The sequence below is a fragment of the Ochlerotatus camptorhynchus genome, unplaced genomic scaffold (assembly GCF_037179485.1).
Source record: "Ochlerotatus camptorhynchus isolate MF236.1 unplaced genomic scaffold, CSIRO-AGI_Acam_v1.1 ptg000144l, whole genome shotgun sequence".
Lineage (NCBI taxonomy): Eukaryota > Metazoa > Arthropoda > Insecta > Diptera > Culicidae > Ochlerotatus > Ochlerotatus camptorhynchus.
In genome coordinates, this window is record NW_027040634.1 from 505,798 (window position 1) to 522,366 (window position 16,569).

A 16,569-nucleotide genomic window follows, 5' to 3' on the forward strand; every position below is an offset into this window, starting at 1 on the left:
TCCTAAAACCTCAAGGACTTCTAAAAAGTTCAGGCAACATCGTAGAAATTGAGGAAACTTATTAGAAATCATGGGAATAACATACCTAGATCTTCAGAAAAATTTGAAAATAAAAGAAAATTGGAAAATTTCTGAAAACTGCGTAAAAGTGGAAAATTCGTAGAAGTTAAGGGAACATTATATTATTTCAGGGAAGCTCATTATTGATCGGGAACCTCAATATATTTGCAGAGAACTTTTTTCAAGCCTCATGGACTTAAAATAGTTGTGGAAGTTACGTACAAGTTCAAGAAATTTCGTTCGTGGAACTTCGCGGAAAATCATCGCGAAACGTAGAAGTGCGGTAAACTTTATAGAAGTTTTGCAAATTTCGTAGCATTTTGAGGAGCTGCGTAGAACTTCATATAAGTTTAAGAAATTTTGAAAAAGTTCGAGAAAAATTGTAGAAGATCTAAAAATAGTTCAATAAACTTCGAAGAACTTCAGACATTCTCGCTTCAGTTTAAGGAACTTCGTTGCAGTTTGTCAGAGATCTTACTTCAAAAATCTCCATGAACTTCTTGCAGGTTTTGGGTACTTCGTTAAATTCCAAGGAACTTTCTAGATGTTCACAATATTTGTAACGGCGCCGGTGGTGTAGTGGTAAGCGTGATTACCTCTCACCCCAGCAGGCCTGGGTTCAATCCCAGTCGGCGCCGCCGGGATGTTCTGAGGCATAACATCTCTGATCACGCCTTCCTTCGGATGGGAAGTAAAGCCGTTGGTCCCCGGTTCATGAGTTGATGGGTCGATAGGTAGGGTCCAGGTGTGGGAGCTGCCTTCATGGCACGTCGGTAGCATTGGTGCTCAGCACGGAAAACAAGATCGACGGAAAAAACAAACCAAAGGAAAAAAAAAAAAGAATATTTGTATATGTCTTTCCAGAAGTGCAATCGTAAATTTGGAATAAATTCAGGGAAGTTCGTAGAAATTTATTCTGTTTACACTTTACCATGTTTCAAAGCCAAAATTTTAGAAAAATATAAAATTCAAACTCCTAGAATTTTATGTTGGTTCCCACGTCAGAGATGTAACTCATAATATTCAAAATCAAAAAGAAAGCAAGTTACAAAATTCATGGATTACCTAACTCTGAGAATTTTCTTAAATTTGAGATACCTAAATTTATGAGATCCGGACGCTATGTGATGTCATTACAAAAAGCATGAACAAAGGATCATTGATAGTTCAAAATCAGTAAGCTTTTAAGGCTCGCCCAAACAAGGTCCCAATCGTTGTTATGAAATGAAAATAATCCAATTTATTGTTTTATCATTAAAATAAAAGTAAGCCTTAATGTCATATTATTGGTCACAAAACATGTACCCAAAAACAAGTTGCCTTGACGCAATTTGATTGAATAGCATCTTCGCTAGTTTTTATTTAACCGTAGTTTTGCAAAAAAAATGCAACAGGCCCCCCCTAGGCCCCCTCTAGATAAATTTTCTAGTTACGCCAATGTGAACCACAAAACTCAAAACAAAAGCCGTGGGGATTGTCTTTTTAGGTTGATTCGGTGGATGTTCTTTAAGGTCATTTCGTTGCAGATGTAATCCCATTTGTGCCCATCGATATATTTTTCAAAATTAAAGAACCCAATTTATCTTTATCCTTGCCCCGAGGTACAAATAAATGTTCAAAGCAAAACCGAAATTTTAAAGATGCTATCAATCTTTTATTTTCGTTATATCGAGAATCGACTGTGGTCTTTGTTTTGAACCAACAGTCAAATTATAATTCCTTATGTAATCCAAGCAATCTTAGTAATCGAAAGTAACAAAAATAATCAAAAGTAACAAAAATAATCTGAAAATAATGATATAGTTTTCATAATTGTATGAAAACCAAAGCTTCGTGATCATTTGATAGGCACTGACCGGTAATCAATGATGATAGAAGCCCCTAAATGTAGTTATCTTTGATAACACTAGTTTACAGCATATTTGAACTTTGTAGGCTGATGAACATTTCCCATATAAAATAGTGCGCTGAATCCAAAAATGTAGTCCAAAAAAGCTCAGTAGGATAGTTTTCGAGGTATACCTTAAAAAGTGGAATTTCAATGTTTTTACTAAAATGCAAATATCTCCAGTTGTAATGAAGTTTCAAATTAAAGGTGATAAAATTAACGGTCGATCGTTCGAACATCATTTTTCAGTGAGATTAGTGGTACAAACACTACAAACATTTTTATTTACAGTGCTAAAAAACTTATCAGAAATTAATTTTTTCTTGGATATAAAAAGAATATAAAAAAATAAACAAACTATTAATTAACAACAATACCACTAATCTCACTGACAGTTGACGTTCAGTTGATCGAAAGAAAAATTTCTTACCTTAATTTTGCGTTCAAATAATTGATACAACCGGAGATATTTGTATTTTAGTAAATCCATTTTTTAAAGTGAATTTTCATTTTTTAGTTGCATCTCGAAAAGTATCCTACTGAGATTTTTTGACTACATTTTTGGAATCAGCGCACAATTTTACATAAGAATCATTGGTCAAAGATTCAAGTTCATTTTTTTTTTACTTTTATTTTTAAACTAGTGTTACCGGTCATCTTCCAAGCTTGGTAGAAACTCCTCGCCCAAATCAATACAGGACTTAGTTTTTGGAGTCTAATACTACAATCTTATGATAATGAGCACCTTAATACTAATTTTATGTTTTTTGGAAATTGTTTTGATAAAATTACTTTTTCAAAAAATTGAAGCGTGGATCCTTTAAACATGTTTTTAGAGAGTTTGCATGTATACTCTTTATCATAACCTAATATTTAATTCTATGGGTGAGCAAGATAACTTTTCATAAAAAAATTGTTTTTAGGACAGTCTAATGTAGTTTTACAAGATTATAAAATATTTAAAAGATAGCCCCCTATGGTCCCACAAAATGAAAAGAATTATTAATCCACTCTGAGAATTTCGGAAATTTAGTAATAAAGAAAATAGCAATGGAATGACATGGTTCACATTTCTTGTTTTTCTTCGGTCACAATGAACGCTCACTTGGACAATTGTTGCTTAAATCGCATATTATTAACGATCTACATTAAATGTATACACCGGGGATTATGTTCGTCTCGTTTTCTAGGGAGTCTTCCTTCGGGGAAGGGCTGCGGGTGGTTTGATACGTTGAATTTAATAGATGATAGATTAAAATAACACATTATAGAATAAACATAAAATAAACGTAAAAAGATTACCTTTCAATTCAGTGGTATTTTCAAGTGGATCAGAAAACAGTGTTTGAAATGTAATTTAGTAACCCAAAATGTTAACAGATTCAGGTCGTGCATTCTTTAATTTGATTTTTTTCCTTGTAGGTTGGTTTTTGATCGTTGGGATAGTGAAACAGTAACATTCGGTAAAAATATGAAAAATTCAATAGTGTAGAAAATACGTTCATTGTTATAAAGATGCATGCATGTATATAGAAAGGGGTTTGCCGCTAAAATTTCACTTTATACCATATAAATATCTAAGATTCATAGATAAGACACACTTTTGCTTGATTTTCTGGATTTCCTTTATCGACAATTGGTTGGCATATGAGATTGTTGATTAGATCAGGATGGTTTCTTCCATGTGGTAAAGATGATAGATTCAGCACTAATCGTCATTCACGCATTGTGCTCGTCTTAACAACTCGGTTGTTCTCCCGAATACGATACATTCAGCACTGAATTTGCATCCAGGAGGGGGGATCGAGATCTTCGACAGTTCCAAACTACACCAACATTGATTGCACACTATTAGACACACATACTTTCGGTTTCCGCTCTCATTAACCCGTAAATTCACAACTGATCCGGTTCTCCTCGAGCTTACAGCTTGCACTTCATCTTGGTCGGTATGATGTCCTTCCACCAGGACGCACGTTCCATCGCTCCGGGATTGGTCATGAATTGATTCTGCAGATTCTCATACAGCCGACCGTCCGATTTCGCAATCACCGAATTTAGAACCCAATCCGGTGGTGCTAACGCATCTGCCACCGAAACGGCTGAATCCTTAAACTGCCCACATGCCTGGAGCAGAGTACTGCGAATGGCATCGGCAAAGCGTGGCCCAGAGGCAAAACCACCGGCGTAGAATGTAGCCAGATGTCGATCGATACACCACATACCGTAGATGAAGTACACGTTGTACAATACTGGTTTAAGTTCCTCGGAGATGTCCCCCTGCTGGCAGCGGGATCTAAAATGGGTGAATGAATGAGTGAATGATTACATTTGGGATGGAAGACACTTACCTGAAGCTCTGTAGGGCATAATACTCTGCGTACGCTCGACTGAGATCCCTCGCCCGGTACACCTGGGAATCGTTTCTGGCTTTGAACCGATCGGAGCCGTTCTCACCGGAAAGCTGTACCTGATTGGCGGTTGAATTAAGGAGCCAGCACATCAGCCATTCGTAGCATTGAGCTACGACTGGAATGAAACGAAACATATTTTTGATCTTGAGTACCCTGATGCCGATTGAGGAAATGGAACCGGAAAAATCGAAAATTTCCTTTAAAGATTGCTTCACCAAAATTAGGTTTATCAAATTAAAATCTTGTCGTACCATGAAACCATCATTATGAGTGCATTGAACCTGTTAATTTTACGAACAAATACATTTTAAATTACGAAAATTACGAAAACACTTTGATTTCACGCAAACTAGTAAACAAATTTGTATATCTTTTGTTTGAAACGATTTTTATTGAAAAATACGATATTTTATGAAAATGGAGCCACTGAATTTGTATCTTGTTATTTTCATTTGAAAATCGGTAGACCCGAAACTGAATACTCTCGTACGCGATATCTGGAACTTCACGCTAGAAGTGCGCGGAATTAAGTTTAATGATAGATTTAACCATACATTTTTTTTAAAAGATTAGTTAACTACAGAAATTCATTTTTTTTTTGCAGTAAAATTTATGCAATTCATAATAAAACGACGCTCGAAGAAACATAAATCGCAGCAAATTAATTTCTTTCAAAGTTGTTTAAACATGAAGCATAAAGCTTGTCACGATATTCATAACACCGTAGAGAACCAAGTTAGTTTAAATACCTAAAATCGTAATTCAACGACGCTTATGTAGAATTTGTTTAACTGGTACGCCTACACTAGTGCGTAACGCTATTGGCACCTCTGTAGGGGTACCAGTTAAACTAGAGAGGGTCTAGTATAAGAGAGGAGCGGATTCAAAACAAACTGCCTTGGCAACATATGCCTAGGTGATTTCTAGCAACACTGCCAATGTAATCAAGATAGGCGCTGCTCGATTGGCATCTGGCTTTGACAGTTCGTTTGGCTCAAAACCAGCAAGTCCGCTCTTTTCTTATACTAGACTCTCTCTAAGTTAAACCAATTCTAAATGAGCACCGTTTAATTGCGATTAGCTAGGAGGGATTTATTTTTATTTTTATCGGACAGGTTTGAGCCGAAAGGTCTCAGAATTTTATGAAATTTTGCCCACCGGTAGAGTTTCTGATTAGATATATGAACGAAAAATTTAAATTAAAAAATTCGGGGTAGTTATTTTTTTTTTTTGAAAATTTTAGTATAAAATTCGGGTGCAACATGGGTTCTACCCTAAAAGATCCGTCTCTACCAATCTACCGCCATTCCTATCCTCTTGTCTTTGGAATATGGAAGCAGGAGCACTAACAGATGTCGTCTGTACGGATTTAAAGGCCGCTTTTGATCGAGTTGATCATGCTATCCTGCTAGCTAAAGGGTGTCCACGATGAAATTGCCACACTATGAAATTGCTCTAACTTTTTAACCGTTGGGTAGAATTTAATGAAAATTTGGGTGGATTTAGTTCATAGTGCATTATTTACATCCTGCAAGTTTTAAGTCCTGTGATCAAAACTCACGGAAATGGAGTCGAAAGAACAGCTCGTGCGTGATAAAATCTTGCGCATTCATCACGAGAACAAGGATCTCTCGCATCGTTCCATCGCTAAAACGTTGGTAATCGCGAATTCCACGGTGTCGCGAGTGATTAAGTGGTTCGAGGACCACCGATCGGAAGCCCAGAAGTGAAGGAAAACGTATTCCGTACAACACCAAAAATCACAACCGCGTAGTTGGGGCCTTCAACCGAAATCCGAACGCCTCCGTTAGGGATGTGGCTAAGAAGCTGCACCTAAGCCGAAGTTTTGTCCAGAAGGCCAAAACTAAGGCTGGGCTTCGAACGTTCAAGGTACAAAAGGCCCCTAATCGCGACGAGAAGCAGAACAAGTCCCCCAAAACCCGTGCCAGGAAGTTGTACCTCAACATGCTGACGAAAGTTGAATGCTGCATCATGGACGACGAAACATATGTGAAGGCCGACTTCAAACAGATCCCCGGCAACCTGTTTTTCACGGCCAAGGATAAGTTCAGCGTTCCGGAGCATGTCCGCACTCAGAAGATGTCCAAATTTGCGAAGAAATTCCTGGTTTGGCAAGCCATCTGCACGTGCGGGAAGCGGAGTGCACCTTTCGTGACCCAGGACACGATGAACGGACAGGTGTACATAAAAGAGTGCCTCCAGAAGCGGCTGCTTCCTCTCCTGAAGGCCCACAACGTCCCAACAATCTTCTGGCCGGATTTGGCCTCATGCCACTACTCCAAGGACGTGCTGAAGTGGTATGCGGACAATAAGGTCAATTTCGTGCCGAAAATGTTCAACCCTCCCAACACTCCGGAGCTCCGCCCCATCGAGAAGTACTGGGCGATTATGAAGCAGCACCTTCTTAAACGACCTAAGGTAGTGAAGACAGTCGAGGAACTGAAGAAAGTATGGGTTTACATGCAAAAAACGGTTGATTCACAGGTTGTGCAGAATCTTATGGCCGGGGTTAAGGCCAAGGTGCGGGCATTTGCGTATGGACTGTAAATAAAATACGAGTAAAATGGTAAAATGAAGTTTAATAGTTATTTCTCAATCCCTGAAAATTTGATGGCAATCGGATGAAAACTCGAATTTTGCGAATCAGTTTTGTGTGTGGCAATTTCATCGTGGACACCCTTTAAACTGGATAAGCTAGGTGTATCCAGGCTTGCTGAAACTCCTCAAAATCACTGGAGGTTTTATAACACTCTTGTCCTGCGAGTTTAGTCAGCCCTCACCTCGAGTGAGTGGCGGCAGGAATATGGAAGAAGTAAACAAAAACTCCTCGAGAGAGAGGGAGAGTGAACCTAAGCGAGAGGATGATTTGACGTGAGGTGCACTTTTCGAGACTCCGGATGACGTTTTTGTTCGACGCAAGAAGCTCAGAGTTCACCCAGAGTGAGAGTAAGAGCGTATGATAGAAAACATGAACATGAATGGCAGCAAACCTCACTCTCATTTTATCCGCCTTCACTCACAAGCTCTGAAGCTCAGTGAAATGATTTGGCAGTAGGCATTCTACTCCTCAGAAAAATGCTGCGCTCGGTTCATTTCAAACTCGCCAGCGAGGCTCCTTCAAGCCTGGGTGTATCACAGGACTTCATTCGTTGGTTCAAGTCATACTTGACAAGTCGAGAGCTCTGCGTAAAAATCGGAGCAGCACAATCAAACTATTTCATCACTACATCCGGAGTACCTCAAGGCAGCAACTTAGGGTCGTTGCTATTTTCAATTTTCATTAACGAAGTTGGATTGATTATTCCGGTTGGCTGTCATTCTTACTATGCTGATGACGTTAAAATTTATGTTGTCGTTCGAAGACTTGCTGACTGCTTAAAGTTACAGCATTTGATCGAAGACTTCGAGGATTGGTGTTCCAGGAACTTCGTCGCGTTGAGTATTAAAAGATGCAGCAACATCTTTTTGACGTAGGATTACGCCTTTCGGCAACATATTGGGGGTGCAATTAAAAAAAAAACAAAATCGACCGTGTTACGAAAAGTGGATCAATAGCGGATGGATTTTAATTCTAAACAAGCCAATCGATTGGTAATTTTTCTACGAAGCTGCTAAAATAAATACTTTATCAATTTTTAATAGGTCACTATTGAAAATTACACAAATGTCCAACAGTTTCAATGGTGATCAAAATTATCACCTATTGCCTGCAAATAGTGGTTTCCTTAACATAGTCGCCAAATATTGATACCGAGCACGTAATCCTACGTCAAATCTGCGGTCGAGTCTTGGATATAACCTCTTACTTTTTCATCGCAAACAGAAGTCAATCATTTTAAACTATATGATCAACAATGAACCTTTGCAACGTGTGAGTAGTGTTCGCGATCTAGGAATTACGCTTGATCCGGGAATTACATTCAAGCTACAACATTATTCTGAGATCATCGCTAAAGCTAACAGACAACTCGGGTCTATGTTCAAGATTGCTGATTAATTCCGTGATCCAACATGCCTGAAAGCACTGTACTGTTCTCTAGTGCGTTCAGTATTGGAATTTCGAGATGTCATCCGGGTTCAGAAAGAAAATCGTACGTTATGCATTACGCCACCTCCCGTAGAACGATCCGGTCAATCTCCCACCATACGAACATCACTGTCAACTTTTGGGCCTTGATACATTAGAACGTAAACGCACTATCGCTCAGGCAGTGTTCGTTGCTTAAGTATTTTTGGGTGGTATCGACTCTCCCAGTATGCTAGGAGAATTAGAAATGTATGCTCCTGAAAGATCATTGCGAACAAGGAATTTCCTACATCAAATTATGGCCTGCATGATCCAATCAGATTCATAACTGCTAGTTTTAACCGCTTCTGCGACTACTTTGATTTCAACATTTCTACGTGTCGTGACCTGACCGAGGTTTCCAACCTCGGTCACGGCTACACGAATCTCGGCTTATCTGCTTCCAGTACTGCTGTTTTATTGCTGCTGCTTCTATTGCTGCTCCTCCTGTTGCTGCTGCTGCTATTTGGACTCCGTCGCTTCCAAAGTTAGTTACAAGAATCCTCCTGTACCGTTATCCAGTGGCGAGATTCCAGATGGTCCGTGGGAAGTTATTCAAATCGATTTTCTCTGCATTCCTGGGTTCGGAAGTGGTGAATTCTTAGTGGTCGCCGACACATATTCACGGTACCTCTCGGTGATCGAAATGAAGAACATGGATAGTATCAACGCAGCCTTAAATCAAGTATTTCAAACCGTGCCCAACCGTGATCCAAAGCGACAATGGACGTCCGTTTAAAAGTTCAGCGTTCATTTCTTGTTGGGAGAACAAAGGAGTCAAAATTCGGAAATCAATTTCCCTTTTCCCACAGACCAATGGTGCGGTTGAATGTCAGAACCAGGGTATTAAGGCGGTTGCTGCTTCGAAAATTGAAGGTAAGAATTAGAGAAACGCCCTGCAGTGTTACGTACATAAGCACAATACGCTGGCTCCCAGTATGCTAGGAGAAATAGAAATTTATGCTCCTGAAAGATCATTGCGAACAAGGAATTTCCTACATCTTGAGCGTTCACAGCAAATTATGGCCTGCATGATCCAATCAGATTCATGACTGATAGTTTTAACTGCTTCTACGAGTACTTTGATTTCAACATTTCTACGGTTTTGCATTTCGAAAGCGAATTCAACGAAGTCTACACGAGGGATGAACTGAACTGAAAATTGGAACAACTCGACGTATAATGATGGGCTAAATTACATTATACAACAGTTTGCTTTCAACTATGGACCTTGCCAATAACACATTTTTATGCTTCTGACTGCTGTGGACATCATGTTTGTTGAATGTTATGTTCTTAATTTGTATTTTGTATTGTGCATTGTGAAAATATTTCGGGTTTTACGCCATTCTGACTTTTCCCCATCAAAGCACCAAATTTCGTTAAGACAACGCAAAGTCAGAGATATAAAAAGGTAAGATGACGAAGGCATCCTGAGGTGGCCATTCTAAGCTGTGAGGGACCGTACCAGGTGACTCATTGCATAGTTGAAGATTTTTTGAACAACGCTTGATCAACCAGAAGCCTAAAGGGTGTTTCGATAAAAATGTAGTCAAACCTGATTATTCTAAAAAATCTAAATATTTTTCTGTTTTAAGATCAATTAGTATAAAACGCACAAAAAAATCAGCTAAGCTTCCGGTTGACCGAAACCTAATTACCTGGCCTTTCGTTTAACTCCTCCAATGAGATTTTGTACCGCCACTTCGTCCACTTTGTTCGCCGTAAAACGCCAATGTCCTTTATATACACACTTAAAATCTGTCCTCGGTGGAATATATTACCGTAACAGTTCAGTAAACTAAAATTTGTTTTAGCCAATTTTGGTTAAAAACAATAATTTACCAAGCTTGATCAATAGACGACAAGCCACTACAGATACGATTTCTAGAGCAGCATCTAAACTTAAGACTTCAACTAAGGCTGGACCCGATGGTGTTCCGTCGATTATTCTTAAAAAGAACATCACTTGTCTTTTAGATCCACTGCGCCGCATATTCCAGCTCTCTCTTTCCAGCGACATCTTTCCGTCTTGCTGGAAGACTGCGGATATGTTTCCTGTTCATAAAAAGGGAAGCAAACGCGACGTAAACAACTACCGGGGAATCACGTCGCTGAGTGCTGTATCAAAACTTTTTGAATTGGTTGTCATAGAGTCCCTAAATGCGCATTGCAGGCAATAACTAAGTACAGATCAACACGGATTCATAACTGGGCGTTCCACAACTACGAACCTGCTGTGCCTAACGTCTTACACCACAGACAGTTTGATTGCTCGGACCCAAACGGACGTTATCTACACAGATCTTACGGCAGCCTTCGATAAGCTGAACCACGAAATTGCGATCGCTAAGCTTGATAGGCTAGGGATCGGTGGAAATGTTTTGAGATGGTTTCGTTCATACCTCACGGAGCGCCAATTGACAGTAACTTTGGGTACTTGTCGCTCAGCAAGCTTCTGCGCAAAGTCCGGTATACCTCAGGGCAGCCATCTGGGACCATTGGTATTTCTCCTCTACTTCGACGACGTTCACCATGTTATCACAGAGCCACGATTATCGTTTGCAGACGATCTGAAAGTTTTTCTGCGCATCCGCTCACTCGCCGACTGCCGTTCTCTCCAAAATCAGATTGACATCTTTGCTGACTGGTGTAGTCTAAACCGACTGGTGGTCAACCCAGCTAAGTGTACAGTTATTACTTTCTCACGCAAGAAATAACCGATTATTTTCAACTACAAACTACTAGGCACGACTATCGAACGGGTGCACTGCGTGAAAGACTTAGGCGTTTTTCTAGACTCAAAGCTGACATACTCACACCATATATCGTATGTCGTCGACAAAGCGTCCAGAACGCTTGGCTTTGTCTTCAAGATTACTAAGAACTTCACGGACATTTACTGCTTGAAATCGCTCTATTGCTCTCTCGTACGATCTACGTTGGAATACTGCTCTGCTGTCTGGAGCCCGAACTACAATAATGGGGCCGAGCGAATTGAATCTGTTCAACGACGTTTTCTTCGCTTCACGCTCCGTAAGCTGCCTTGGAGATACCCACTTCGTCTTCCAAGCTACAAGAATCGCTGCCAATTGATCAATATCGAGCCCTTACGTATCCGAAGAGATGTTTTCAGAGCCTTAACCGTCGCCGATACTCTGCAAGGAAGAATCGACTGCGAAGCAATTCTGCAACAAGTGAACATTAATGTTCAACCTGGATCACTACGCAACAGTCTTATGCTGAGACTTCCACTTCTTCGAACTAATTATAGCATAGGGAGCGCTATTTACGGCTTGCAGCTAGTGTTCAACCGAGTAGCGTCGATGTTCGATTTCCACTTGACACGGAATATGCTTCGCCGAAGATTCTCTGCCTTTTTTGCTGACCGAAGGCGCTTGATGCCCAACAGCTAAGTGTAAAATTTAAGACTTATACATTTTAGTAACTTGAAAATGCTTTCCTAGTTATTTTCGTTTGTAACTGTAGTAACTGTAGTATGTGTATGTCGTCTGTATAATCTGTACTTTTTTTACAACACATCATTGGGACTATTTCTAGTCTGTTGATGCAAACATTACAAATAAACAAATAAACAAATAGTAATCACTGATCTAATTGTAAAAATCTCAAACTGCCGAAATCAGCAAAATAATTTACCGAACTATACAGCATTCATATTTTACTTTGCCGAAAATACTAAAGAATATCTGTCAAAACGAAGACGGACTTTCCTTTTGCCGAGAATACTGTCAGAATGAAATCGAGAGTGGTCGATTTGAACCAACGGGAGAAAATTGTGTGTGCTTTAGTTAGTCGCAAACTGTTAACACAAACTGCTCGATAAAAACGAAAAGTAGAAGAAAATATCACTTCAAATCATCAAAAACGTTTCTTCTTACATGGTGTATTTCCAACTTTCAACTCTATGATGCATCTGGTTGTTACGCCGTGCACCAGAACTACGAATTATATTGTTTTAATTATAAATACTTTTTTCTTCTTCTTCTTCTTTGAATTTCAAGCATATTGCTTATGGCATATTAGCTTCCCTGCGCTTCGGTCAGAGAGCGTATAGGGCGTCGTTGTGCCAATTTGGTCGTGGCACATTTCGAGTATGAGAGAGTAATTGCAGTTAGCTCAAAAGTGCCTGAGAAAAATGCAAGTACTTCCGCAGATTACCCGAAGTTGCGATAGTGAAGGTATGATCACAGAAAAGTAGACATAACACTCTTAAAACGTTCATAAAAATCGTTTTTAACGGTCAATTTAAATGTTTTTTAGTTGGTAGTACTGCCATTTGTGGTGCACATAATCAATTCCCTAGCGTTTGACGTTTACACACTTCAACCATCTGTTGAGTGTATTGCCCATTAAATTATATACGACAGATGGCGGTAGGGTTTACAATTATAAATTTTCAATGTGTTGTGTATGCTTGACTGTGAAATAACATTGAGGTAACGTTAGGATAAATTCAAAACATTGAGAAATATTACGCATCACTTTCAGAAATACTTCACTTCGCAACCGATGAACCATTCTGACGGCCATATGAGTATCCAAGTAACCATATAGTCGCAATATAGCTTGTATATTCTTACTTTGCATGAGTATGGTTAGTTGGGGAATCTGATGAAACTGTCACTTCTTGAAACTGATCCCTTTCTTTCATTCTCCTTTCGCAAACGGAGCGCTTAATGGACCAGTGACTTTGGACGTGAGCCTCGTCCCAGATCACCATGGCAATTCAATAACATATGGTGGACATCAAACCGACCAAAAAATGCGGAATCATATTAGAACCAACCAACCAAGGACGGTCTACGGAAGGAAAATGCCGGTGAAGCACGGAATGAAATACGAAGCGTTAGAGAAAAAGTCCAAGGGATTCCAAAAGAAGCAAATAACGATGGCGGAAGAGCAGAATATGGTGAGAGCTTTCCATTTATTAAAAAAATATATATATATATTTATATCTAAATTACACTAAATACATGCCAGGGTTGAAAAGAATATTTTCGAACCTGGAAGTGTGTATGCATCACCAATATCCATTTGATAACGGTGATGCATACATGCGGGGCTTATTGTGAGTGAAAGTAACCTCGGAATGGGCGTGACTCTCCAGACATTCTGAAATGGGTTGCTGGATCTGCAATAGAGCTATCACCTTCTAACTCCCGGACTAAAGCTGTCTACAATGACCATAAATACGACATTGTAGAGAGAGTTCTTCCATAATAACACTGCCGGCCAGTGGGGGTTAGAGGGAATACACACACACACACACACACATTGCTTATGGCATATTAGCTTATTGCGTGCTCTCAACTTAATGTTCTAGATGCACTTCCACAGTTATTAATTGAGAGCTTTCGATGCCTGCTACCAATTTTGCATTAGTATAATTGTATGGCAAGTACAATCATACTCTATGCCCAGGGAGTCGAGAAATTTTCCAACCCGAAAAATTCCTAGACTGGACCGGGAATCGAACCCAGTCACCTCCAGCATGGTCTTGCTTTGTAGCTGCGCCTTTACCGACTGAGCTAAGGGAGGCCCCTAAATATATATATTATAGATACTATAGATTCCATAGATAAGCGGAGACAAAGTATAATGTAGCCAAACGAACTGTCAGTTAGTGTAGCCAAACGAGCATGTCGTCATCATGGTGTTGTTTGAGGGAGATGTATTGTAATATCATGAGCACAAAACGCTTTCCACACTCCACATTCCAATTTATTTCGCAGACAACGGAAGAAGGAAAGATAAAGCAAACCATTCCTCGATTCATTGTTGCAAAGATTTACTTTGCACTTCATTTTGAAGTTTTACGCACGAAACAAAACAAAACTGCACAACGAAGAGCTCTAAATATGATGGCAAGGAATTTTTTCACAGATGCTATTAAGAACATTTATTTTTCATGCTTGCCAAAACAGCTTTTTGTGCATCCGCTTATCTATGGAATCTATAGTATATACACACCAAAAAATAATGAATTTTAATAGTGATGTAAATATCCATGCATGCTAAAATTGAAGCATGTAAACTTCCTTTTAACGTAAACTAGCAACTTGAAAGAAATATTGCTTACAAAGATGGATGGTTGCATACAATAAATATTAAGAATATTTCATTAAATGACTCATAAATTTACACGATCTGTAATGTGAATTTGTATGATATGTGACGCTCCATTTATGTTCATCATAGTGACAGAAATTTACACTACTTTTTCGAACTGTGTATAGTTTTAATATGCCATTCTGTAGTATCAAGTCACGCCCGATTCATTTGAAATGCATCCGAATGATATTTCACGTGTAAACGGTTCGTTGTTCTCCGGGCGTAATTCCACTCTCACAAAATTTGCGAATGAAGAACCAAGGCGGAACAACAAACAAAAAATCTCGAGGGCGTATTTCCACGGCGTATCACCAGTGTTGGCAGTTCAAAGGATGGAAGATCCGGGGGATAACAACATGTAAGAAATTATCAGGGGTATGATGTTTTATTCTCAATTTCACGACAAAGAAAACTTTTTTTTAGTTTCTAGTGATACATGATGATAGATTACGCTATTATCTATATGTCAAGCTTATAAAATCATCCAGAAAATGGAAATTCGTGAAATAGGATTAATTTTTAGCTCATCAAAATTCTAAAGCGATTTTCTCGATATGGTCATTTTGGAGTTACACCCTTTTCAAATGTTAGTCTAGAAATATTAAAAACTGTCGGGATTCACAAAAATAAAACCGATAAACGGTAAACAATTTTTCCGCAGACTTGGCAAAATTCGACAGTTGTGGTAAATTTTGCTTTGCCGATCTCACGGCAATTGAATGTTTTTCCGAGATGTTTGCCGAAGGGTCGGTTGTTGGCTTCTCGTCACTTTTTTTGCCGGGCTCGGCGAAAAAACCAAAGTGTGTAGGGTCCGGGCCAACAGGTTTATTGGTGTTAGTGAAATGTGCAAATGTTTATCTTTTCACACGAAACAGCTGTTGCCAGTGAAGACAATCTCACTGTTCGCAGTATGAAATGTTGTGGTAGAGTGACGTTGTCACTTGAGTGCTCAGCAATGTATGCAATATTTTTGCTTCTAACACCAGCAAGCTACCTGTTGATCCGGACCTTATATTAACCGAAATTGGTAGGACGCCAGTTTGCTTTGAACTGCTTCTCACTTCCAACAGTTTGTTTGGCCTTCCCGGAAAAAAAATTACCATACAATTACCATAAAATAAAATACAATTAAATCAAAATCTATTGATAACAATCGTTCTTATTGTACAAGAAATTTTAACATATTGTTGTTACAATCAAGGTTGCAAAGACTCATTTCAGCTAAAATAATGTTTTTCGGAATAATAAAACCAAAAGATGGTATGATGGCATGTTTTACTTGTAACTTACAAGAAGAGGTTACAAAGTATGCGTTGGAAACATAAAACCTGTAAATTTTGCTTTCTATGAGTCACAATCAGCGATTTGCTGATCGCTGAGTGAGTGAGTGAGTGAGTGAGTGAGTTTGTGAAAAATCGCTGATTGTGACTCTCATGAAGTGAAATAAACAGGTTTAATATGTCAAACACATTCTTTGCAACCTCTTCTTGTATCCTACCAATTCAAAATTTGATCATGGCATCTAATTATTTCATAATTTAGAAAAACATTGTTTTAGCTGAAATGAGTCTTTGCAACCTTGGTTACAATAGATTTACAATACGTCCCATGTAGTAAGAATTTTCATCAATAGAACAACAATATAATTAATGGTTAATGGCTCATCTTTGTTTGGGAAAAAGTGATTTTCTTATGGTTAAGATACATAACCCCTTGTTCTATTGTAGATTTCCCCATTTACCTATTGTGAAAACAATACATGCTATGGTTATTATATCGTTGTAGACAATATTATTTATTGAAAAATGAAAATACAATAAATTCTATTGTATGGTTACAATACATTTAATTGTGCATCTATGATTCTTTTTTTACGGGTTCTTCAAGTTGCGCTTGATGATGGCCCAATATTTCTTGATTGGACGTAGCTCTGGTGTGTTGGGAGGTTTCTTGTCCTTGGGCACTACCTACACGTTGTTGGCGGC

At 38.9% G+C, this 16,569-nt stretch overlaps 2 protein-coding genes across 5 annotated transcripts in view; one reads left to right on the top strand and one right to left on the bottom strand.

Annotated features, from left to right (window-relative positions):
* Nucleotides 1-16,569, top strand: part of IKKbeta (I-kappaB kinase beta) — a 526,241-nt gene that overhangs the window by 42,790 nt on the left and 466,882 nt on the right. The gene's annotated exons all lie outside the window — the stretch shown is intronic.
* Nucleotides 3,013-16,569, bottom strand: part of LOC135700891 (peroxisomal acyl-coenzyme A oxidase 3) — a 43,508-nt gene continuing 29,951 nt past the window's right edge. For all 4 annotated transcript variants that reach the window (XM_065221552.1, XM_065221553.1, XM_065221554.1 and 1 more), the window contains exons 5-6: nucleotides 4,300-4,477; nucleotides 3,013-4,244 (exon numbers count right to left, since the gene is read on the bottom strand). In XM_065221552.1, the coding sequence (XP_065077624.1) occupies nucleotides 3,872-4,244; nucleotides 4,300-4,477 (551 nt within the window). In that variant the 3' untranslated portion in view covers nucleotides 3,013-3,871. The remainder of the gene's footprint in view (nucleotides 4,245-4,299; nucleotides 4,478-16,569) is intronic.